Source organism: Nerophis lumbriciformis, linkage group LG09 (assembly GCF_033978685.3).
Source record: "Nerophis lumbriciformis linkage group LG09, RoL_Nlum_v2.1, whole genome shotgun sequence".
Lineage (NCBI taxonomy): Eukaryota > Metazoa > Chordata > Actinopteri > Syngnathiformes > Syngnathidae > Nerophis > Nerophis lumbriciformis.
Window position 1 is genome coordinate 3,170,875 of NC_084556.2, and position 23,678 is coordinate 3,194,552.

Below are 23,678 nucleotides of genomic sequence, written 5' to 3' on the forward strand. Positions count from 1 at the left end.
CACCTGAGCAGTGCCAGAAACTCATCGACTCCATGCCACGCCGCATTAACGCAGTAATTGAGGCAAAAGGAGCTCCAACCAAGTATTGAGTATTGTACATGCTCATATTTTTCATTTTCATACTTTTCAGTTGGCCAACATTTCTAAAAATCCCTTTTTTGTATTAGCCTTAAGTAATATTCTAATTTTGTGACACACGGAATTTTGGATTTTCATTTGTTGCCACTTCAAATCATCAAAATTAAATGAAATAAACATTTGAATGCATCAGTCTGTGTGCAATGAATACATATAATGTACAAGTTACACCTTTTGAATGCAATTACTGAAATAAATCAAGTTTTTCAAAATATTCTAATTTACTGGCTTTTACCTGTACATATTTAAAAAACGAATAGAGTAGGGTTCCATCTCGGCCCACACGCCATATGAGAAGGGGGCGGTAATGTGCACCAGAAGGTTGCGTGCCAACTGCCATTAAACCAAAGAAGAAGAAGAAGAAGAAACGCCGGCGAAGAAGAGTAACCCGGAAGTGATTTCTGGGATAAACCGAGGGATAACTGTGCTAACAGGTAAGATTTGAGTGTTTTTCGCCCACTTAATCACACTTTATGAAGACAGTTCAAGTTCAAACTTCTATTTAACAACTCAATTGCAGTTGTCTGCTTGTCGTTCCCCCCCGTATTTGTGTCGTTGTTGCTTCATAAACAACACATTGGGGCAAAGCTTCTTCATCATTGGTCCGTAAAGAGGATGACAGACAAATAATAACAATATGATTATTTATGATTACGAACTGTCCAAACCGTCTGCATTTTAGCGTGATTTAATCAAATATAGTTTGATAAAGTCATTCATATACGTTGCATATAAAAAAGTGTTAATGTGAGAGAGCATTGATCGGAAACACTGCATTCGAATATGAAATGTTTCACTTTCCCCCACAATGATGTGATATTTCTGTTGTGTTGTAAGGCGGGGATTTCATTTAAAAAAATAGTCAGGTTGAATATGGTTTTAGTTAATTTCGAACATGAATTGCAGTTATTGTTTGCACGACACATATTTATAGTTTGACATAAAGAAGTAGGACGAAGCTAGCACATTTGTTTACTCCATGCTTCATATGTAACACAAACAAATAAGTACATATGAATAAAGTTTAGATTTAGTTTAGTTTATTTATTTATTTTATTAATCAATCCAACAAAATTATACACAGTAATATCCAGAGGTGGGACCAAGTCATTGTTTTGCAAGTCACAAGTAAGTCTCAAGTCTTTGCCCTCAAGTCCGAGTCAAGTCCCGAGTCAAGACAGGCAAGACCCGAGTCAAGTCCAAAGTCAAGACTGGAAAGTCTCAAGTCAAGTCCTAAGTCCTGCATTTTGAGTTTCGAGTCCTTTCAAGTCCTTTTAACCACAGACTAATATATTAACACAGATTGTGTATGCTTTTCAAACGCTGTATTTATTTATTAAAACAAGTGCATTTTAAATTGCAGGAAAGAAAATTGTGCTGACATTGCACTTTATAATAGCACTATTAACCAGTCATTTTAAACATTAACTCATTCCTTTACAGAACAAACACATTGAAAAATAAAGTGCGAATGTACTTATTTGTACAAAAGTGTTAACATTGAAAAAACATGACATATACGTGAACATAACAAAAAAGTTGTACTTTTTATATGTCAGGGCCCTATGCTGCATTGCATTTGCAAAAGACCAAATTAGCCAAGAGTCTTGTCAGTCATTTGTGCACGATGGGGGCGTAGTATGATGCCACCATGGCTGAAAACTCGCTCCACTGGAGCACTGGAGGCAGGCACTGCCAAGACTCTCATGGCCACTCGGAACAGTGAAGGAAGAGTCTTCATGTTCAATGCCCAGAACAAAAGGGGGGAGAGAGTTGTTTTGGGTTGGTGCACTACTTGTAAGTGTATCTTGTGTTTTTAAATTTTTGATTTAATTAAAAAAAGAAAAAAGAAAAAATTATTTCTTGTGCGGCCCGATACCAATCGATCCACGGACCAGTACCGGGCCGCGGCCCGGTGGTTGGGGACCACTGAGGTAAACAACCAACAGTATGTCAGAAAGCTAGCTAAAACGGTACACATATTCATAATATAGTATACATTTTAACTGACCTTTATTTTACTATTTTTGTCTTTTGTTAGGTGGCTAAAATACGCGGTGCTGCTGACCGCCGTCTAACGTTACGTGTGATATATTGACTAACGTAACCCTGCTTAAAAAAAATCACTGAACAAAAAGTATGAATAAGGTAGTGAACTGCAACAGATTCCCGTGTTTGCAATAACGTTATAACGTTAGCAGTGAGTTTACAGCCTCACTGATTTAACTACACAGCAAATAAAAGTCACGTTACTTAGCCAATAAACGTTATCTTACATTCAAAACTTACCGTTCTTTGTGCAACTTCAAATGCCGGACGAAATTGGAAGTTGTTGCTTCTCCATCAGTAATTTTCGAACCGCATGTGTTGCATACTGCAAACCGTTTTGTGTTGACCACCTCGTAATTTTTATACCCAAACAAAATTATTTTAGGTATCATTTTTTGTTCACTGGCGTGTGGTTTGGACATGTCTTCTTCGTTGGTTGTCCTGCAATTTGATTGGATGAATGCTGTGTGATGAAAACAAAGTACCGTATTTTCCGCACTATAAGGCGCACCGGATTATTAGCCGCACCTTCAATGAATGGCATATTTCATAACTTTGTCCACCAATAAGCCGCCCCGGACTATAAGCCGCGCCTACGCTGCGCTAAAGGGAATGTCAAAAAAACAGTCAGATAGGTCAGTCAAACTTTAATAATATATTAAAAACCAGCGTTCTAACAACTCTGTTCACTCCCAAAATGTACGCAAATGTGCAATCACAAACATAGTAAAATTCAAAATAGTGCAGAGCAATAGCAACATAATGTTGCTCGAACGTTAATGTCACAACACACAAAATAAACATAGCGCTCACTTTCTGAAGTTATTCTTCATTCGTAAATCCTTCGTCTTCGGTGTCCGAAGTGAAAAGTTGGGCAAATTTACGATCCACTGGCAGATGTTGGCGTGTCTGGCGCTGCCTCCTCGTCTTAGTGAAGGTGTGTTCGCCTTCTGTCATCCATTGTTCCCACGCAGTTAGCAGTCTAGCTTCGAATGCCCTGTTGACACCAATATCTAGCGGCTGGAGGTCTTTTGTCAATCCACCCGGAATGACGGCGAGTATTGAATTAAGCGCGTAAGCGTGTCTCTCAATGTGCTGTTATGAGCTAGCAAATATAACAACTACACTACCCAGCATGCAACGATAGTTACGAGCATGCGCGGTAGCCCTGAGAAGCGTTGTATGCTGGGAGTTAGAATGTGGTTATGAGCACGCTGTAAGTAAACGTTGAGAACTCAGTTAACACGCCTCGTCTGCATTATTTATAATTAGACAGACAACACACTTAATAGGAGCCATTTTGGGGTCTTTACATAAACACACAAATGGAAATGAAACGTCACATATCCCAGCATGCACCGCGCGCTTCTTCTACGGGGAAAAAAGATGGCGGCTGTTTACCGTAGTTGCGAGACCTAAACTTTATGAAAATGAATCTTAATATTTATCCATATATAAAGCGCACCGGGTTATAAGGCGCACTGTCAGCTTTTGAGAAAATTTGTGGTTTTTAGGTGCGCCTTATAGTGAGGAAAATACGGTAGATCTAATTTGATTGGCTGTTGTACTGAGACCACACCAGCTGACACACGCAACGCTGATAGACAAGTACACAATGACAAATACGGAGCGCTCCCGAATAACTTTTTCATCTTTGGGTTTTGGGGAAAGTAGCAAGTCATGTCAAGTCATGTCAATTCAAAAGGCTCAAGTCCAAGTGAAGTCACAAGTCATTGATGTTAAAGTCTAAGTCGAGTTGCAAGTCTTTTTACATTTTGTCAAGTCGAGTCTAAAGTCATCAAATTCATGACTCGAGTCTGACTCGAGTCCAAGTCATGTGACTCGAGTCCACACCTCTGGTAATATCTAAAGATGTAACGTTACACAAAAATGTCGGTTCGGTACGTACCTCGGTTTAGAGGTCACGGTTCGGTTCATTTTTGGTACAGTAAGAAAACAACAAAATATTTCTGGTTATTTATTTACCAACACTTGTAAACAATGGCTTTATCCTTTTAACGTTGGGAACACTATAATAATTATGTCCAAAAATAGAAATAGCTCTGTGTGTGTTCCAATTCAATTATTTAGTGTCTCTGGATCTTGTTTAAATCTCAGTTCAGATAATACAGTTCTTGGAGAAAGGTTTTGGAGAGTAAAGCAGTGCAGTCCATGTGCTCCGGTTAAGGGTGAAAATGTGTAGATCAGTGGTTCTTAACCTTGTTGGAGGTACCGAACCCCACCAGTTTCCAATGCGCATTCACCTAACCCTTCTTTAGTGAAAAATGAAATGTTTTTTTTTCAAATTCAAGACTAAGTTATATGTTTTTGGTAACACTTTAGTATGGGGAACATATTCTAAGTAACAAAGACTTAATTTAGAAATGTTTGGACACTAGGGGAACATATTCTAAGTAATAAAGACTTAATTTAGAGTTATTTGGTTAGGGTTAGAGGGTTAGGGTTATAATAAGGCCATGCCGAATAAGGCATTAATAAGTACTTAATGACTAGTTAAGAGCCAATATGTTACTAATTTGCGTTAATAAGCAACTAAGTGATGGTGAATATGTTCCCCATGCTAAAGTGTTACCATTTTTTTTTTCTACTGGTGCACAAAATGAACCGTGCATGAACATCACCTTGTTCAAAGAACAAAACCAACACAGTGCATAAACTCACAACAAATTACACACCTGTAAATCAGTGTGACTTCTGCTGTTTCCGTATCTGTAATACGCCGATAGGGAGAAGTTTTTATTTACACGATGAGTCGGGTGTGTCTTGACCTACGCCGAACCCCTAGGATTCGATCGAACCCAGGTTAAGAACCACTGGTCTTGAGGGTTGGCTCGGGAGCCTTCTACCAGCCCAGACAGAACAGGTGGTGTGGTTCCTGGCTGGAATCTCCCAAGAACGATCCTTGGACTAGATGCTTTTTTTCCTTAGCTCGCCATCATAAAGAGAAGCCTGGCCTGTGTAAGAACCAGGACCATCCTTATAAATCAATGTGTACACAAATCAAATATCTTCATTAAATAACACTAATTGCATTATAAAGTATTCAGAACAGGTTCTAGTTTTTTCCTCAATATTGTACAGTATAAATCATCAACATACATGTCAGAATCACAATATGCAATAAAGTGCTAAAATAACCATTAGCAGCATAAATATGACCTATACAATTCGGTCAGTGCACTAAACTTGCTTATTATCGAACACATTCAAAAGTACATTCAATTTACAATAGTTGTCATAAACCTTGTATATGGACTATTGAGAAATATGCCACAAAGACTGTTGTAATGAAACAATGGAAGAAAGACTAATATATTTTCATAAACATGGACTCACCAACTGTGATTCTACCGTCACACACAGCTTAATGACAACAAATCCGGCACTGGTAGTCGGCTCTATAAAGTTAACAAATAGGCATTTAGTTTATAATCCCGTCAGCACAATATTTCGGATGAAAACAAGAATAAAAACCTACCTCGGGCAGAAATACAATCTGTCTCCCCTCACGTCCTGTCTACTGGCCACTTCCTGCTATCGGCTTATAAGCACAGCTGATTGAACCGCGGCGGTCACGTGACTAGGGAGAGCTGCACGCTCTCCCTAGTCACGTGACAAAGAGTAATAAGACTGCAAGAGCCTAATAGTCTCCGCAAAAGTATGTATTTGACACTTGCGTTACACCAGCATGTCGTGTGTTGTGCCTCGGTGTGCATTGTTTACACAACGTGCGGTACGCTACTTACAGTGGGGCAAAAAAGTATTTAGTCAGCAACCAATTGTGCAAGTTCTCCCACTTAAAATGATGACAGAGGTCTGTCATTTTCATCATAAGTACACTTCAACTGTGAGAGACAGAATGTGAAAAAAAAATCCAGGAGTTCACATTGTAGGATTTTTAAAGAATTGATTTGTTTATTTGGTGGACAATAAGTATTTGGTCACTTCAAACAAGGAAGATCTCTGGCTCTCACAGACCTGTAACTTCTTCTTTAAGAAGCTCTTCTGTCCTCCACTCGTTACCTGTATTAATGGCACCTGTTTGAACTCGTTATCTGTATAAAAGACACCTGTCCACAGCCTCAAACAGTCAGACTCCAAACTCCACTATGGCCAAGACCAAAGAGCTGTCGAAGGACACCAGGAAAATAATTGTAGACCTGCACCAGACTGTGAAGAGTGAATCTACAATAGGCAAGCAGCTTGGTGTGAAAAAATCAACTGTGGGAGCAATTATCAGAAAATGGAATACATACAAGACCACTGATAATCTCCCTCGATCTGGGGCTCCACGCAAGATCTCATCCCGTGGGGTCAAAATGATCATGAGAACGGTGAGCAAAAATCCCAGAACCACACGGGGGGACCTGGTGAATGACCTGCAAAGAGCTGGGACCAAAGTAACAAAGGTTACCATCAGTAACACACTACGCCGACAGAGAATCAAATCCTGCAGTGCCAGACGTGTCCCCCTGCTTAAGCCAGTGCATGTCCAGGCCCGTCTGAAGTTTGCCAGAGAGCACATGGATGATACAGCAGAGGATTGGGAGAATGTCATGTGGTCAGATGAAACCAAAATAGAACTTTTTGGTATAAACTCAACTCGTCGTGTTTGGAGGAAGAAGAATACTGAGTTGCATCCCAAGAACACCATACCTACTGTGAAGCATGGGGGTGGAAACATCATGCTTTGGGGCTGTTTTTCTGCTAAAGGGACAGGTCGACTGATCCGTGTTAAGGAAAGAATGAATGGGGCCATGTATCGTGAGATTTTGAGCCAAAACCTCCTTCCATCAGTGAGAGCTTTGAAGATGAAACATGGCTGGGTCTTCCAGCATGACAATGATCCCAAACACACAGCCCGGGCAACGAAGGAGTGGCTCCGTAAGAAGCATTTGAAAGTCCTGGAGTGGCCTAGCCAGTCTCCAGACCTCAACCCCATAGAAAATCTGTGGAGGGAGTTGAAAGTCCGTGTTGCTCGGCGACAGCCCCAAAACATCACTGCTCTCGAGAAGATCTGCATGGAGGAATGGGCCAAAATACCAGCTACTGTGTGTGCAAACATGGTAAAGACCTATAGTAATTGTTTGACCTCTGTTATTGCCAACAAAGGTTATATTACAAAGTATTGAGTTGAATTTTTGTTATTGACCAAATACTTATTTTCCACCATAATTTACAAATACATTCTTTAAAAATCCTACAATGTGAATTCCTGGATTTTTTTTCACATTCTGTCTCTCACAGTTGAAGTGTACCTATGATGAAAATTACAGACCTCTGTCATCATTTTAAGTGGGAGAACTTGCACAATTGGTGGCTGACTAAATACTTTTTTGCCCCACTGTATGTCCGTCCGTGCAGTGTGCTACTTAATATGTTCGTGGGGAAACTCGTTCGGTACACCTCCGAACCGAACCGAACCCCCCGTACCGAAACGGTTCAATACAAATACACGTACCGTTACACCCTTAGTAATACCATAATAATACAATTACAATTCCAAAACCAAACCCGACCCAGCAACATTCAGAATAGCAATCAACAGAGCAATTGAAAGGACACACAAACATGACACAAAACAATCCAAAAGAAGTTAAACAAAACAGTATCAATAATAATAAATATTCCAACATAGCAGTGATTAGAAATCCCTCATTTAGTACATTATCATCACAGCCATTTATTTAAAAAAAAAACATTAAAAAAATGAGCAATAGTGTCACAATGGCTTACACTTGCATCACATCTCATAAGCTTGACAACACATTGTGTCCAATATATAACAAAAATAAAGTTTAGATAATAAATTGTGGTTGACATGGCATGCTGAATAATTGATGGACTGTCATTTATCAATAAGGTTCAAGATGTTTATCAGGATTGTTCTTCCTTGTACTTTGTAAAAGCTTCTGGTTTAAAACAGTTTCTTAAACTGGACATTGTTAGTCCATTCCTTAAAAGAGAACTGCACTGTTTTTGGGAATTTTGCCTATCAATCTCAATCCTTATCCAAGGCAATAACTTTTTTTATGCATTCTCACTCGTAAATAAACAATAGCAAAAGTCAGCTAACGGTGAAGCTGATACTCCAGTTTATAAACATGCTGTAACTATATATCTGCTGGAGTGACAGGCACCTACTCAGTGGCCTAGTGGTTAGAGTGTCCGCCCTGAGATCGGTAGGTTGTGAGTTCGAACCCCGGCCGAGTCATACCAAAGATGATAAAAATGGTACCCATTACCTCCCTGCTTGACACTCAGCATCAAGAGTTGGAATTGGGCATTAAATCTACCAAAATGATTCCCAGGCGCGGCCACCGCTGCTGCTCACTGCTCCCCTCACCTCCCAGGGGGTGATCAATGGTGATGGGTCAAATGCAGAGAATAATTTCGCCACACCTCGTGTGTGTGTGTGAGACAATCATTGGTACTTTAACTTTAACATTCCTAATGATATGTAATATTTACATATTTTGCTCATTTTAAACGATTGGTGTATTTATTTCACAGACTCATCATAATGTTCACTTTTCCCTACAACAACACTACTTATCATGACAGACTTCATTGAGAGACAACATAGATTACTTTGGGACAAATGATGATCCAGAACCTTATATTTTTAAGCCTGAATATATGGAGGTTAAGCTACAACTTTTACAAGCTGAGTGATAAACAGATCCAGCAAGTAGCACTAAACAAGAAATACAAACTACCAACATAATACATCTATCACTTACTGCACAATGCCTGCTCTCGCATGGGTGCCAACTGATTGAATGTTCATATCTTCTCGTTTAAATGAAGAATTAATCATAATCCTCACAGATGTTGCCATATCCCGGTCTAAATTAGATGTCAAAGTTGCCAAAAACTTCACAGTTTATGGCAAAAACTTCACAGTTTATGGCAACAACTTTCTACTAGCCCAGCGGTCGGCAACCCAAAATGTTGAAAGAGCCATATTGGACCAAAAATACAAAAACAAATTTGTCTGGAGCCTCAAAAAATTAAAAGCCATATTACATACAGATAGTGTGTCATGAGATATAAATTGAATTAAGAGGACTTAAAAGAAACTAAATGAGCTCAAATATACCTACAAATGAGGCATAATGATGCAATATGTACATACAGCTAGCCTAAATAGCATGTTAACATCGATTAGCTTGCAGTCATGCAGTGACCAATTATGTCTGATTAGCACTCCACACAAGTCAATAACATCAACAAAACTCACCTTTGTGCATTCATGCACAACGTTTAAAGTTTGGTGGACAAAATGAGACAGTAAAAGAAGTGGCATAAAACACGTCCTAGAAAGTCGGAGAAAGTTATACATGTAAACAAACTACGGTGAGTTCAAGGACCGCCAAAATTAGTAGGACAAAACGGCGCTCGCCAAATACTCGAATCAGTGAAGCATGTTTAATATAAACAGTGTGCTTTTTAACAATTACGGAGGTTTGTGTCATGGTTGTCCTCCTACAGAAACCATATTAAAACAAAAACAAAAAATTTTCCCCTCATCTTTTTCTATTTTTCATACATTTTTGAAAAAGTTCCAGAGAGCCAGTAGGGCGGCGCTAAAGAGCCGCATGCGGCTCTAGAGCCGCGGGTTGCCGACCCCTGTACTAGCCAATTGAGAGACATGATTTATAATCTAGAATTAACTAATGTGAGTGTGAATGTTGTCTGTCTATCTGTGTTGGCCCTGCGATGAGGTGGCGACTTGTCCAGGGTGTACCCCGCCTTCCGCCCGATTGTAGCTGAGATAGGCTCCAGCGCCCCCCGCGACCCCGAAGGGAATAAGCGGTAGAAAATTGATGGGATGCAGTGTTTCCCACAGGACAGGCATCTATTTGTGGTGGTGTGGTTGGGGGGTGGCGGCGGCAGCGGCGATGACCAAGAAGAACGCGGAGTTGGAATATAATTACAACATTTTATGTACATATTTATATACAGATTTGAACAATTAGTGATTCACTGAAATATATTTATTAATTGTGGTTCTTACAAAAAATATATCTTATAAAATATAAAAGCTAAAATGTCTCTTAAAGCTCTGCCCCTTTAATTAGTGAATACTAAATAATTTAACTTTAGCCTACTTCTACAACCATATTATTACCAGCAACATGAAGTGAAACAGAGGCAGATGTGTCCTGCCACAGTCAGTCAACCTCCTCCTCCTCCTGCTGCTGCTGAACAGGTCGCACCTGTGGTCCGGACTGTAGGCCTACCTCCTCTCCAAGTCGAGCCCTTTTCGGCCGTTGAAAATATTTTTCTATACTCATCTGTGTGAAGGAGTGAACATCCAACATTAGAATTTATTACTAACGAGCAGAACCGCTCTATGTACAGTGCCGTCTAACCTTAAGCGGCAGCAGCTCAACACATGCAGGGTTCAACGTTAAGGTTTTTTTCTACTTGCCCGACTTCTCAAATCTACTTGCCCCAATATTTTTACTTGTCCTGCCTAGGTTTTTTTCTGGCTGTGTAGTGCTCATGGCTTATATCTTACTAAAATTCTTCCCGTTGACTATTTACAACACTACACAGTATTTATTATTATTATTATTATTATTATTATTATTATTATCTATAATTACATTTAAATGGCATTGCATACATGTAAAATTAAATGCTATTTCACATTATTTGACCAGTAGCAGTTGCACCCATCTGAACAGGTCAGCCACCTGTTTAAAGCCCGATCACAGTTGGAATCTTCAAATGAAGGGCCTTTAATGGCCAAAACATTAACCTGGACAACATTTTAACAGCTGGTTGGCTCAGATTTTATTCTTTTCATTGCATTCACATGCTGCAGTGGACAGTGGACATTTTAGCTTCAGTCCACGTGTGTTTATTGACAACAGGGTTATAACCTGGACACGTTAGCTCGTCGGTATGAAAACAGGAGACTGTTACTACGTGCGTCTGCCCCGGCCCCCGAAGTCAAACAGCGGCGGTGTTAATGAAGCAGCGTCAGGCTGCTCAACGTCAGTGAAACGCTCGGTGAAATCGCGGATTAACGTTAAATATATGACGAGCCGCGAGCGATGCAGCTATAACCTATCTACTTATAACCTATATTACCTTCGTATTTTAATCCCGTCCGTCCGTCCGTCCGTCCCTCTTCTTCTTCTTCTTCTTCTTCTGGCCCACCAGGTGAATTAAGTGCTATTGGCGGAGTTACAATGCATAGTAGGCTACCGCCACCTACTGCACCGGAGTTGTAACTACAAGTAACATTCACAGACAGTCCCATTGCTTTTATGAGCGGTCGAGCGAGTCAAAAGCCGAAAAATCCATTTGTGGCGGACGTAATTCTTTCGTGGCGGGCCGCCACAAATAAATGAATGTGTGGGAAACACTGGGATGGATGGCAATTCAAAACCATGCAGCAGCTCACCGGCTCGATATGTCAATACAGGAGCATAAGCTAGTTAGCTCTTTGTGATCACGCCGCCGCTAAAAAATAGTTTATAATAGAGATGTCCGATAATGGCTTTTTTGCCGATATCCCGATATCGTCCAACTCTTAATTACCGATTCCGATATCAACCGATACCGATATATACAGTCGTGGAATTAACACATTATTATGCCTAATTTTGTTGTGATGCCCCGCTGAATGCATTAAACAATGTAACAAGGTTTTCCAAAATAAATCAACTCAAGTTATGGAAAAAAAATGCCAACATGGCACTGCCATATTTATTATTGAAGTCACAAAGTGCATTATTTTTTTTAACATGCCTCGAAACAGCAGCTTGCAATTTGGGACATGCTCTCCCTGAGAGAGCATGGGAAGGTTGAGGTGGGCGGGGTTTTTAGGGGGTACCGGGTGGTGTATATTGTAGCGTCCCGGAAGAGTTAGTGCTGCAAGGGGTTCTGGGTATTTGTTCTGTTGTGTTTATGTTGTGTTACGGTGCGGATGTTCTCCCGAAATGTGTTTGTCATTCTTGTTTGGTGTGGGTTCACAGTGTGGCGCATATTTGTAACAGTGTTAAAGTTGTTTATACGGCCACCCTCAGTGTGACCTGTATGGCTGTTGACCAAGTATGAATGGCATTCACTTCTGTGTGTGAAAAGCCGTAGATATTATGTGATTGGACCGGCACGCAAAGGCAGTGCCTTTAAGGTTTATTGGCGCTCTGTACTTCTCCCTACGTCCGTGTACCACTCCGTACAGCGGCGTTTTAAAAAGTCATAAATTTTACTTTTTGAAACCTATACCGATAATTTCCGATATTACATTTTAAAGCATTTATCAGCCGATAATATCGGCAGTCTGATATTATCGGACATCTGTGGTTTATAATAACAATATCGCTACTAATTGGTTAATATTCAGGTCAAGAGAGTAAATGGAGTATTGTTGCCAGTTTTTGGATGGTTTTTAGAGGGGTTTATGGGAGGAATAGTGTACTTCCATTAGCTGTATTGTTAGCCACCTCGTACTTGGTGTATTTTACGATTTAGAATGCTTTTTTTGTTTTTTTTAGAAAAATGTGTGTTTTAGTCTTACATAAGGATTGTGAATGATATACATTTTTAAAAAGTGTGGTTTTCCTTGTTATGATTATTTTGATGTGATGACAAGATATCTTAGTCTTTCATCCCGGCCCGTTAAATCCTGTGCTCCAGGATGAGCCACCCAGCAGGCGAGCAAAGGCACAAAGTTGAAGAGGACAACCTGGACAAAGAGGACTTTTTTGACTGCCAAGAGTCTTTGGAACCTCCAGACCGAGGGGATGAGCAGAGGCGACAGGAGGATGCAGTAAAGACAGACCGGCTCACTGACGCCACGCATACACAAGCTGACGCCGAGACGGAGACAGGACCACTCGAGGACCACGAAGCTTGGGAGGACTTGGATTCCAACTTAGACGCAGGCTGCGAAGAAGAACTTGATGAGGAAGAACTGAGGAAGGCGCAAGAGGAGGAGCTGACGGAGCAGGAGAAGGAGGTACAGGGCGATGATTGATTGTAATGCGATGAAAACTCATAATGCAACCTCACCTCTTTTTTTGTGTAGAGTCGACGACTTGAGGGTTTATCATTAAAGGAAAAAGGCAACAGTCTTTTTAAAGCTGGAGGTGAGTTGACCCATCTATAGCAGTTTGACCAGTGTACGAATTCCAATATGTCGACCGTTCCCTCATCTGTTTGTCCAGACTGGTTGGCGGCGGAGCAAAGCTACTCAGAAGCTTTGCTTTTGTGCCCCGTGTGTTTCAGCCAAGAGCGAGCAGTGTTGTTCTCCAACAGAGCGGCTGCGAGACTGCACCTGGTAAACGACACACGACACGCTGATACTTGTTATCGGGGGGCCTCATTTATAAAAGTGTGCGTGGATTCCGACGTAAAACATTGCGTTAGCACAGGCCTCTGAATGTACGTACAGCGGAACCATGATTTACAAACTTAATTGCTTCTCGAACAGGGTTCGGAAATTGAGAAGGTTGTATAGTGAAACATGTTTCTCCTTAAGAAACAATGTATACCGTATTTTCCGCACTATAAGGCGCACCGGATTATTAGCCGCACCTTCTATGAATTACATATTTCATAATTTTGTCCACCAATAAGCCGCCCCGGACTATAAGCCGCGCCTACGCTGCGCTAAAGTGAATGTCAAAAAAACGCTGCGCTAAAGTGAATGTCAAAAAAACAGTCAGATAGTTCAGTCAAACTTTAATAATATATTGAAAACCAGCGTTCTAACAACTCTGTCCCAAAATGTACGCAAATGTGCAATCACAAACATAGTAAAATTCAAAATGGTGTAGAGCAATAGTAACATAATGTTGCTCGAACGTTAATGTCACAACACACAAAATAAACATAGCGCTCACCTTCTGAAGTTATTCTTCATTCGTAAATCCTTCGAATTCTTCGTCTTCGGTGTCCGAATTGAAAAGTTGCGCAAGCGTGGTATCCAAAATGGCCGGTTCCGTCTCGTCGAAGTCATCGGGAGTCAGTGTCGCTGTTGTTCTGTGAATCCTGCCTTCCGGAAAGCTCGGACCACAGTTGTGACCGAAATATCTGCCCAGGCATTTACGATCCACTGGCAAATGTTGGCGTATGTCGTCCGGCGCTGTCTGCCCGTCTTAGTGAAGGTGTGTTCGCCTTCGGAGCTGTGTGAAAAAAGCCACCCGGCCTCTTCGCGTAAACTTCCCTTAACCACTCGCTCATCTTTTCTTCATCCATCCATCCCTTCGAGTTAGCTTTTATGATGACGCCGGCTGGAAAGGTCTCTTTTGGCAAGGTCTTCCTTTTGAATATCACCATGGGTGGAAGTTAGCATGGCAAGCTAGAACCACAGTGAAGGATGACTTCTCATTCCCTGTGGTGCGAATATTCACCGTACGTGCTCCCGTTCCACAGTGCGGTTCACAGGAATATCAGTTGCTGTGAAATACGGTAGTAATCCGTGTGCGGATGGAGAGATTGCGTCTTTTTATGAACCGGATCCTTGTCCTTTGTAGGAGCCATTTTGTGGTCTTTACAGATGTAAACAGGAAATGAAACGTACGGTGATATCCGCGCGTTTTTTCTTCTTCTTCCGGGGGCGGGTGGTTGCTTAAAGCGCTTCCTGTTCTATGGGGGCGGGTGCTTTCCTTGGCGGTTGCTTGCGTAGAAGAAGAAGCGCTTCCTGTTCTACCGGGAAAAACGATGGCGGCTGTTTACCGAAGTTGCGAGATCGAAACTTTATGAAAATTAATCGTAATAAAGCGCACCGGGTTATAAGGCGCACTGTTAGCTTTTGAGAAAATTTGTGGTTTTTAGGTGCGCCTTATAGTGCGGAAAATACGGTATATGAATAATCGGTTCCAACTTCAACAAAAGTCCCTATTTTAGTTAGGTTTGTTCACTTTGAACACAATATAAATTGCTATATAGTAGTGTTGTCACGATACCAAAATGTTGGTACCGGTACAAAATGTATTTCGATACTTTTCTAAATAGAGGGGACCACAAAAATGTGCGTTATTGGCTTTATTTTAACAAAGAAATCTTACGGTACATTAAACATATGTTTTTTATTGCAAGTTTGTCCTTAAATAAAATAGTGAAGGTACAAGACAACTTGTCTTTTAGTAGTAAGTAAACAAACAAAGGCTCCTAATTAGTCTGCTGACGTATGCAGTAACATATTGTGTCATTTTGTATTCTATATTTTTTTGTCAAAATTATTAAGGACAAGTTCTAGAAAATTATTTATTAATCTACTTGTTCATTTACTATTAATATCTGCTTACTTTCTCCTTTAACATGTTCTATCTACACTTCTGTTAAAATGTAATAATCACTTATTCTTCTGTTGTTTGGATGTTTTACATTAGTTTTGGATGATACCACAAATTTGGGTATCAATCCGATACCAAGTCGTCACAGGATCATACATTGGTTATATTCAAAGTCCTCATGCCTCCATGGACACATTTCCTGAGTTTATAAACATCATATAATTAAAAAAAAACGAAAGAAGATTTTGTGATGCTAAAAATATCGATGTAATCATAGTAGTATTGACTAGATACGCTCTTGTACTAGGTATCATTACAGTGGATGTCAGGTGTAGATTCACCAATGGCGTTTGTTTACATTGTGACGCCGGTGAGCTACGGTGTGTAGTGAAGCATGGTTAGCTAATCCTCGTCCTGCAGGGATGATACTTTTAAAAAACGTACTTTATTTGTCGCCATGGAGGCGAGGATTAGTGATTTAGAAGTAGCTACAACACTTGGACTGGACTATCTAGCTAGCCATGTCTTAAAGCACCTCTTCCTGAGGGCGTTTCAGTGTTATAACTTCACCTTTATCGTTAGTTTTTAAGATAAAATGCGTCCGTTCTCCCTTTTCTGTCTACACACTGTGTCTGTTTGTAAGTACTCTGTGATTGTGTGCTGCCGAACATGCTCGTCTGCTCGTAAACCAGCAATGACACAACTTGACGACTATAAGGGGGCGGGGGGGACCGGTACTTTTTAGAGGCGATATAGTACCGAATATGATTCATTAGAATCGTGGTACTATACTAATACCGGTATACCGTACAACCCTAATATACAGTAATGTACAGTATATCAAACAAACATAACAAGGAAGGGATGGATCAACTTTCTGTGTATTAACAAGCCAAAAGAACAAGCTTCTGTCCTGTCCTCTCTATGCGCTGCACTGATAACATGCACACACACACACACACACACACACACACAGAGAAAAGACCCTGTGGTGCCATCATAAACGATTAGAAATCACACAAAAAAGCCCTAACTTTAAAGGGGAACTGCACTTTTTTGTGAATTTTGCCTATCAATTGCAATCATTATGAGAGACAAGAACACACGTCTTTTTTTTTTTCCCGTGACGACGTAGAAGCTAGCTCTTCTCTTGCTGTAGTTAGCTTTTCCAGCTAATACCGTAGCACCTCAATGTGTTACTACGCTAGAAAAAGTGTTCCTCAGTGTTCGCTTTTAAAATAACAATGTCGCTACAGCTTGGTTATTATACAGGTTACGCAACGTTAATGAGTTATTGTTGACGGTTTTTGAATGCATTTTTAAAGTGACTTAGTGGTAGAATTTATTGCTCCCATTAGCTGCATTGCTAGTCACCTAGAACGTGCCGATTTAAGATGTTAGAAAGCAAAAAAAAAAAAAAAAAACTTTTGTCTTCTTGTCTCTCATGATTGTGAACAAAATCCCCCCCAAAAAGTGCAGTTCCCCTTTAACAACTGTATTGCTACAATAATAAACATTTTAAAAAGTAAAATCCGCTTACATTAATATTGGCAAAGGAGGAGCTGACAAGAAAGGAGCAGACAGAGGGAGGTGGGGGGAAGTATTGATTGATTGAGACTTTTATTAGTAGATTGCACAGTACAGTACATATTCCGTACAATTGACCACTAAATGGTAGCACCCGAATAAGTTTTTCAACTTGCTTAAGTCGGGGGGTAGCGGGGTTGTATATTGTAGCATCCTGGATGAGTTAGTGCTGCAAGGGGTTCTGGGTATTTGTTCTGTTGTGTTAGTGCGGATGTTCTCCCGAAATGTGTTTGTCATTCTTGTTTGGTGTGGGTTCACAGTGTGGCGCATATTTGTAACAGTGTTAAAGTTGTTTATATGGCCACCCTCAGTGTGACCTGTATGGCTGTTGACCAAGTATGCAATGTATTCGCTTGTGAATGGGCCGGCACGCAAAGGCAGTGCCTTTAAGGTTTATTGACGCTCTGTACTTCTCCCTACATCCGTGTACGCAGCGGCGTTTTAAAAAGTCATACATTTTGCTTTTTGAAACCGATACTGATAATTTCCGATATTACATTTTAAAGCCTTTATCGGCAGCCCGATATTATCGGACATCTCTACTGCAAAGTGAAAACCATTTCAGGTGACTACCTCTTGAAGCTCATCGAGAGAATGCGAAAAAGTAATCTATTTTGAAGAAACTAGAATACAAAACATGTTTTCAGTTATTTCACCTTTTTTTGTTAAGTACATAACTCCACGTGTTTATTCATAGTTTTGATGCCTTCAGGGACAATCTACAATGTAAAAGTCATAAAAATAAAAATAAACGTATTGAATGAGGTGTGTCCAAACTTTTGGCCTGTACTGTGTATATTTTTTTCTACAAATACCAAGGTTTGCAGTGAAAGTTACTTACGCATTTAACCCCCGATGACGCAATCACTTTGCGCACAGCAACCTTTATAGACGAGGCCCTGCTCGCTAGCATTGTGTTAGCAGCAAATGAGGTGACGCCAACAACATGCTAGGATAGTGCAAGCGGTCAAGCTAACAAAGTCCTCTTGTCTCACGTCAGGACCGGAAGGAGGACGGTATAGCGGACTGCTCTAAAGGTGAGTGACGTCGTCACAACCCGTGAGGTCACAAGTGAGCTTATTGGTTGGATGCTTGCACGTACGCAGCGCTGGAGCTGAATCCGGAATACATGAAGGCCTTGCTCAGGAGGGCGGAGCTTTACGAACAGACCGAGCAGCTGGACAAGGCTCTGGAGGACTACCAGAAGGTTCTTGAGCGAGACCCCAGTCAGACAAGCGCGAGGCAGGCCTGCATGGTGAGTTCAGTGTCCGCCGGAATAATGAGTGCTCAATGAGGGACTATGATGACAATGATAGTGATGTTTCTTGCAGAGGTTGCCTCAACAGATTAACGAGAGAAATGAGAAGCTGAAGGAAGAAATGTTAGGTAGGAAAAAAAACAAAAACGTTCAAACATTTAAAACGTGTTGTTTTTTTAATAGATGACCTTTGCCCTGTGCAGATAAACTGAAGGACCTTGGGAACTTAGTCCTGAGACCCTTTGGCCTTTCGACCAACAACTTCCAGGTAAACCAGGACAGCAACACGGGCTCCTACTCCATCAACTTTGTCAACAAGCCCAACAACACATGATGATGTCATCTACCTTTCAAAATAAAACTCTTTCCTGTTGTGTGTAAAAGAGACTCGCTGTGATTCTGCACGGTTTAATTAGAAACACTGAGGACATATTTAGACTAGGACTAGAACTCAACATCCATCACTGGGCTCTCCTGGACATCAACATCTCTCGAATGTTGTCCTCCGCCTCCTTGACGCTGCGTTCAAGATACACCTTCTTCTGCTGGAATGAACAACAACAACTCCTGTCAGGTGACTGAATCATTATCATATCATTATTACTAAGAATTAACCACCAGTACCTCCAGCTCTTTGATTTTCTCATCAGCAGTTTTCTGTTTGTCCTTCAGCTGATGGGCGATGTCGTCCTTGGACTGCAGGATGAACCTGAAACACACGTCACCGTGAGAGTTCACCTGACCAGGTAGACAAGGTGCATATTTATTTGTTGCCGTGGCGACTCACATGCGGCCAACGCCTTCGTACAGTGGCGTGTTGTTGGGCAAAGTGCTGATCTCCGTGTGCGTCAGGTTGGCGTGTTTCTGAACCCGCGTCAGCTGCTCGATCTGAAGGTCGGCCAGCTTTACCTTCTGCTGTGTGTCGATCATTTTCACCTGCAGCTCAGAGAAGGCCTGCAAAGATGTCCTATTGCTCACCAAATGTTCCATTCCACATGACGTGTATTGAATCAGAATCAGAAATACTTTATTAATCCCAGAGGGGAAATTAAACTTTTCTGCACAATCCCATTTAAGATCAGACAAACATTACAGTGAGACAGAACAGGATCAAACATTACAGAGAGACAGAACCTACTCAGTGGCCTAGTGGTTAGAGTGTCCGCCCTGAGATTGGTAGGTTGTGAGTTCAAACCCCGGCCGAGTCATACCAAAGACTATAAAAATGGGACCCATTACCTCCCTGCTTGGCACTCAGCATCAAGGTTTGGAATTGGGGGTTAAATCACCAAAAATTATTCCCGGGCGCGGCACCGCTGCTGCCCACTGCTCCCCTCACCTCCCAGGGGGTGAATAAGGGGATGGGTCAAATGCAGAGGACAAATTTCACCACACCTAGTGTGTGTGTGACAATCATTGGTACTTTAATTTTAACTTAACTTTTAACAGGATCGCTGACGGGTCTGCCAACTTCCGGCGCCCCTTACAAAAAAAGGTGAGATACAGGTAAACAATGGGGGGGGTGAGAAAAAAAAAATCGGTCTAAGCCTGGGCCCTTGGAGAGGGGGTCCAGACTGAGGCCAAGGGAAAAAACAACTCATAGCCATAGCACACATCCCTCTTACATGTCTGTCAGAGGGAAACATTAAAGACATTAAAAGAGCAGAGCTGATGCTGAACACACACACAACTCTTCGGGCTATCCACAAATCAGGAGAGTGTACCAATCCCATAATGATATCGACTTGCATCTAAAATCTGACATAAACTCCGATATTTACCGTATTTTCCGGACCATAGGGCGCACTGGATTATAAGACGCACTGCCGATGAATGGTCTATTTTTCATCTTTTTTCCATATATAAGGCGCACTGGATTATAGGGCGCATTAAAGGAGCCATTATTTTTTTCTAAATGTAAAACACTTCCTTGTGGTCCACATAACATGTAATGGTGGTTCTTTGGTCAAAATGTTGCATAGATTATATTTTACAGATCATCTTCAAGCCGCTTTCTGACAGTTGCTTCCGGATGCGCCGTTTTGTGGGTGGTCTTATTTACGTGGCTCACCTTCTCCCAGTCATCTTTGTTGTAGTGGTGTAGCGTGCAAGGACGGGAGTGGAAGAAGTGTCAAAAGATGGAGCCAACTGTTTTAATGACATTCGGACTTTACTTGAATCAATAACGGTGCAGCATCTCCTCATCCGCCAGAAATGTGTCCCGTGAAAAACCGTCCGACCGGAACTCTCTAATAACTAAAGTTCCTTGGGTGAATAATGTAAACTCACGACACCGGTATGTTTTAGCGCTTTCATGGCGAGTTTACTGACAGATATAAGTAAGAACTTTACACTACTTTATATTAGAAATGGCAACAGCGGAGGAGGAATGTCCCATAACAAGGAGATAAGAGAAAAAGAGGCTTATCGACTACGGTGTCGGCACGGACTACAAAGGCGAAAGCGTGCAATTTTTCAGGATTTATGCAGATCCCAAATACAGATCAGCAGGTACCAGAAGGTAAGAAAAGTTGCTTTTGCATAATAGCGAAACAAAACGCCAGATAATGTCTTACCTTATACACACACCATAATAATACTCGTATGTTGAAGCACATCAATCGGTGTGGCTTCATAGCTTACCAAAGTCGTACTAAAACATTTTGATAGATTTTTGAGCGCCGTGTGTTTCAATGGAGCATATAAAATGAGTCATATTGCAGCCTACACGTCTTTCTTATGTTTGACTGCCATCTACTGGTCACACTTATCATTATACCATGTACCAAATAAAATAGCTTCAAGGTGGGTAATCTCAACCAAACGTATTCCTTACATTAGGAGCACCGGGTTATAAGGCGCACTGTCGAGTTTTGAGACAAAAAAGCATTTTAAGTACGCCTTATAGTCCGGAAAATACGGTATTTGTGCAAAGCGGGACAGCCAGTTACCATCTAAATGTCCTCCAATAAGCACACAAGTTTGGTCTTCTGTTTTAGTCAAGACATCTACAAAAGATAAACAGGCTATCAGGAGCTAGCAGCGACACAACAGCTATGCAAACAATAGCACATGCTAAAGTTAAACAACATTGCAGCCTAAAAACACTACATTTGTCAATATGAATAAGTATCAAATAAATATAGTTGCATATTACTTACGCATACATAGTCTAAGGAAGAGGCAAATCAGAAAGTATGCAGTAACAAGCGTTTCCGCATCATACGACTTACTGCATCGTGAGCTTAATGCAGTGCTTCTCAACTATTTTCTGTTACGCCCGCGCCAGGAAGAACAAAACATGTCACGCCCTCTAACTGTTTGTCACGACTGTAAATAGGGTTCTCACTATTTAAGAACTAACTAACTTAAATAAGTCATTGTGGTCCCCGGGTGTTGCTCAAAAACAGATTAACACTCCAGTCCAAAATAAATGTTGTAAGGTTAGTGTTTTTCACAGCTGCCATTGTTAATTACAATGGATTTAGCCTTTTCTTAAACATTCCTCACTACAAAAGAATTAAAGTATCACACTCCTAAGCCTCCCGGTAAGGTCTATTCAGGTGTACTGGAGAGGAGGCTACGCAGGATGGGTTGAAACTCGGATTCAGGAGGAGCAGTGTGGTTTTCGTCCTGGTCGTGGAACTGTGGACCAGCTCTATACTCTCGGCAGGGTTCTAGAGGGTGCATGGGAGTTTGCCCCTTTGTGGATTTGGAGAAGGCATTCGACCGTGTCCCTCGGGAGGTCTTGTGGGGAGTGCTCAGAGAGTATGGTGTATCAGACCATGTGATGATCAGTGTCAGAGCTTGGTCCGCATTGCCGGAAATAAGTCGGATCCGTTTCCATTGAGGGTTGGACTCCGCCAGGCCTGCCCTTTGTCACCAATTCTGTTGATAACTTTTATGGACAGAATTTCTAGGCGCAGTCAGGGACTTGTGGGGATCCGCTTTGGTGGCTGCAGGATTAGGTCTCTGCTTTTTGTAGATGATGTGGTCCTGATGGCTTCATCTGACCAGGATCTTCAGCTTTCACTAGATCGGTTCGCAGCCGAGTGTGAAGCGACTGGGATGAGAAACAGCACCTCCAATTCCGAATCCATGGTTCTGGCCCGGAAAAGGTTGGAGTGACATCTCCGGGTTGGGGAGGAGATCTTGACCCAAGTGAAAGAGTTCAAGTATCTCGGAGTCTTGTTCACGAGTGAGAGAAGGGTGGATCGGTGCAGCGTCTGCAGTGATGTGAACCGTGCATCGATCCGTCGTGGTGAAGAAGGAGCTGAACCGGAAGGCGAAGCTCTCAATTTACCGGTCGATCTACGTTCCCATCCTCACCTACGGTCATGAGCTTTGGGTTATGCCCGAAAGGACAAGATCACGAGTACAAGCGGCCGAAATGAGTTTCCTCCATTGGGTGGCGGGGCTCCCTTTTAGAGATCGGGTGGGAAGCTCTGTCATCCGAGAGGATTTCAAAGTAAAGCCGCTGCTCCTCCACATCGAGAGGAGCCAGATGAGGTGGTTCGGTCATCTGGTCAGGATGCCCCCCCCCCGGGGAGGTGTTTAGGGCACGTCCGACCGGAAGGAGCCCACAGGGAATACCCAAGACACGTTGGGGAGACTATGTCTTCCAGCTTGCCTGGGAACGCCCCTGCTTAGGCTGCTGCCCCCGCGACCCGACCTCGGATAAGCGGAAGAAGATGGATGGATCGCAATTTTTGTGAACACCGGAAGTATTGTGTGACTGGTGGAAAAAAGAGAGCTTTTGACTGCGGGCATGTTCGAGCAAGACTAGGCCCCTGGTCACAAATATATTACAAATGAACATATTTGTCAATTGTTCTTGGGTGTATGTTGTAACTTAAGAATTTAACGCTGCGGCACCTTTCTGTCCCTTATTTGTAAGTTGTAGTTCCCCCAGTTCTTCTCCAAAAACGTGTTGTGGTAAATGTATTATCATTTAAGTGTTGCCAAGACAACCAGCACTTGTCTAAATGGAACATGCCGGTGATGGAGTCCGAACACAATCAACCATGAATTATTTTCTGATCAATTCGCAACTATAGGTTTGACGCGCACGGCAGCTAACGATATAAACTTACATTTGCTATGAAACAATACTTATTAATATGTCTGGATTTGGAATCATGCCTTTTAAGAAATTACCTTTTTCAGCTCCAGATCGACGGGCCCTGCCATTTTCTCTAATGTCATCCAGCGCATGCGCACCAACAACTGCTTCCAGTTTAAAGGTTAACATGGCAACGCCTTCCTCCATGCTGTACGAAGAATAAATAATAATACATTTTTTAGTACGTCTTAGTGTGTCGTATTTTATTTAAATGTCATACATGCATTGCTTGATATTGTTG

At 41.6% G+C, this 23,678-nt stretch overlaps 2 protein-coding genes across 2 annotated transcripts; one reads left to right on the forward strand and one right to left on the reverse strand.

The window, feature by feature from the left end:
- The first annotated feature begins 432 nt into the window (after positions 1-432).
- Positions 433-18,698, forward strand: ttc1 (tetratricopeptide repeat domain 1). The gene is made up of 8 exons (XM_061962793.2): positions 433-572; positions 12,868-13,189; positions 13,259-13,319; positions 13,398-13,510; positions 18,058-18,094; positions 18,164-18,312; positions 18,389-18,443; positions 18,519-18,698. Exons 2-8 carry the CDS (start codon positions 12,869-12,871, stop codon positions 18,647-18,649), a joined length of 867 nt encoding a protein of 288 aa, XP_061818777.1. The 5' UTR covers positions 433-572; position 12,868; the 3' UTR covers positions 18,650-18,698.
- Positions 18,473-23,556, reverse strand: pfdn1 (prefoldin subunit 1). The gene is made up of 4 exons (XM_061962794.2): positions 23,473-23,556; positions 19,103-19,269; positions 18,940-19,024; positions 18,473-18,860 (listed from the first exon to the last, which is right to left on the reverse strand). The coding sequence occupies exons 1-4, from the start codon at positions 23,527-23,529 to the stop codon at positions 18,777-18,779; spliced, it is 393 nt and encodes a 130-aa protein (XP_061818778.1). The 5' UTR covers positions 23,530-23,556; the 3' UTR covers positions 18,473-18,776.
- Between the last annotated feature and the right edge of the window lie 122 nt (positions 23,557-23,678).

Bases quoted from the DNA above. Each gene is read 5' to 3' on its own strand.
- ttc1 (XM_061962793.2), top strand. From the start codon at position 12,869: ATGAGCCACCCAGCAGGCGAGCAAAGGCACAAAGTTGAAGAGGACAAC. The intron at 18,313-18,388 runs GTGAGTTCAGTG...TGTTTCTTGCAG, and splicing joins GCGCGAGGCAGGCCTGCATG to AGGTTGCCTCAACAGATTAA. The intron at 18,444-18,518 runs GTAGGAAAAAAA...TGCCCTGTGCAG, and splicing joins GCTGAAGGAAGAAATGTTAG to ATAAACTGAAGGACCTTGGG.
- pfdn1 (XM_061962794.2), bottom strand. From the start codon at position 23,529: ATGCGCTGGATGACATTAGAGAAAATGGCAGGGCCCGTCGATCTGGAG. The intron at 19,270-23,472 runs GTAATTTCTTAA...ACATCTTTGCAG, and splicing joins TCGATCTGGAGCTGAAAAAG to GCCTTCTCTGAGCTGCAGGT. The intron at 19,025-19,102 runs GTGAGTCGCCAC...CGTGTGTTTCAG, and splicing joins TACGAAGGCGTTGGCCGCAT to GTTCATCCTGCAGTCCAAGG.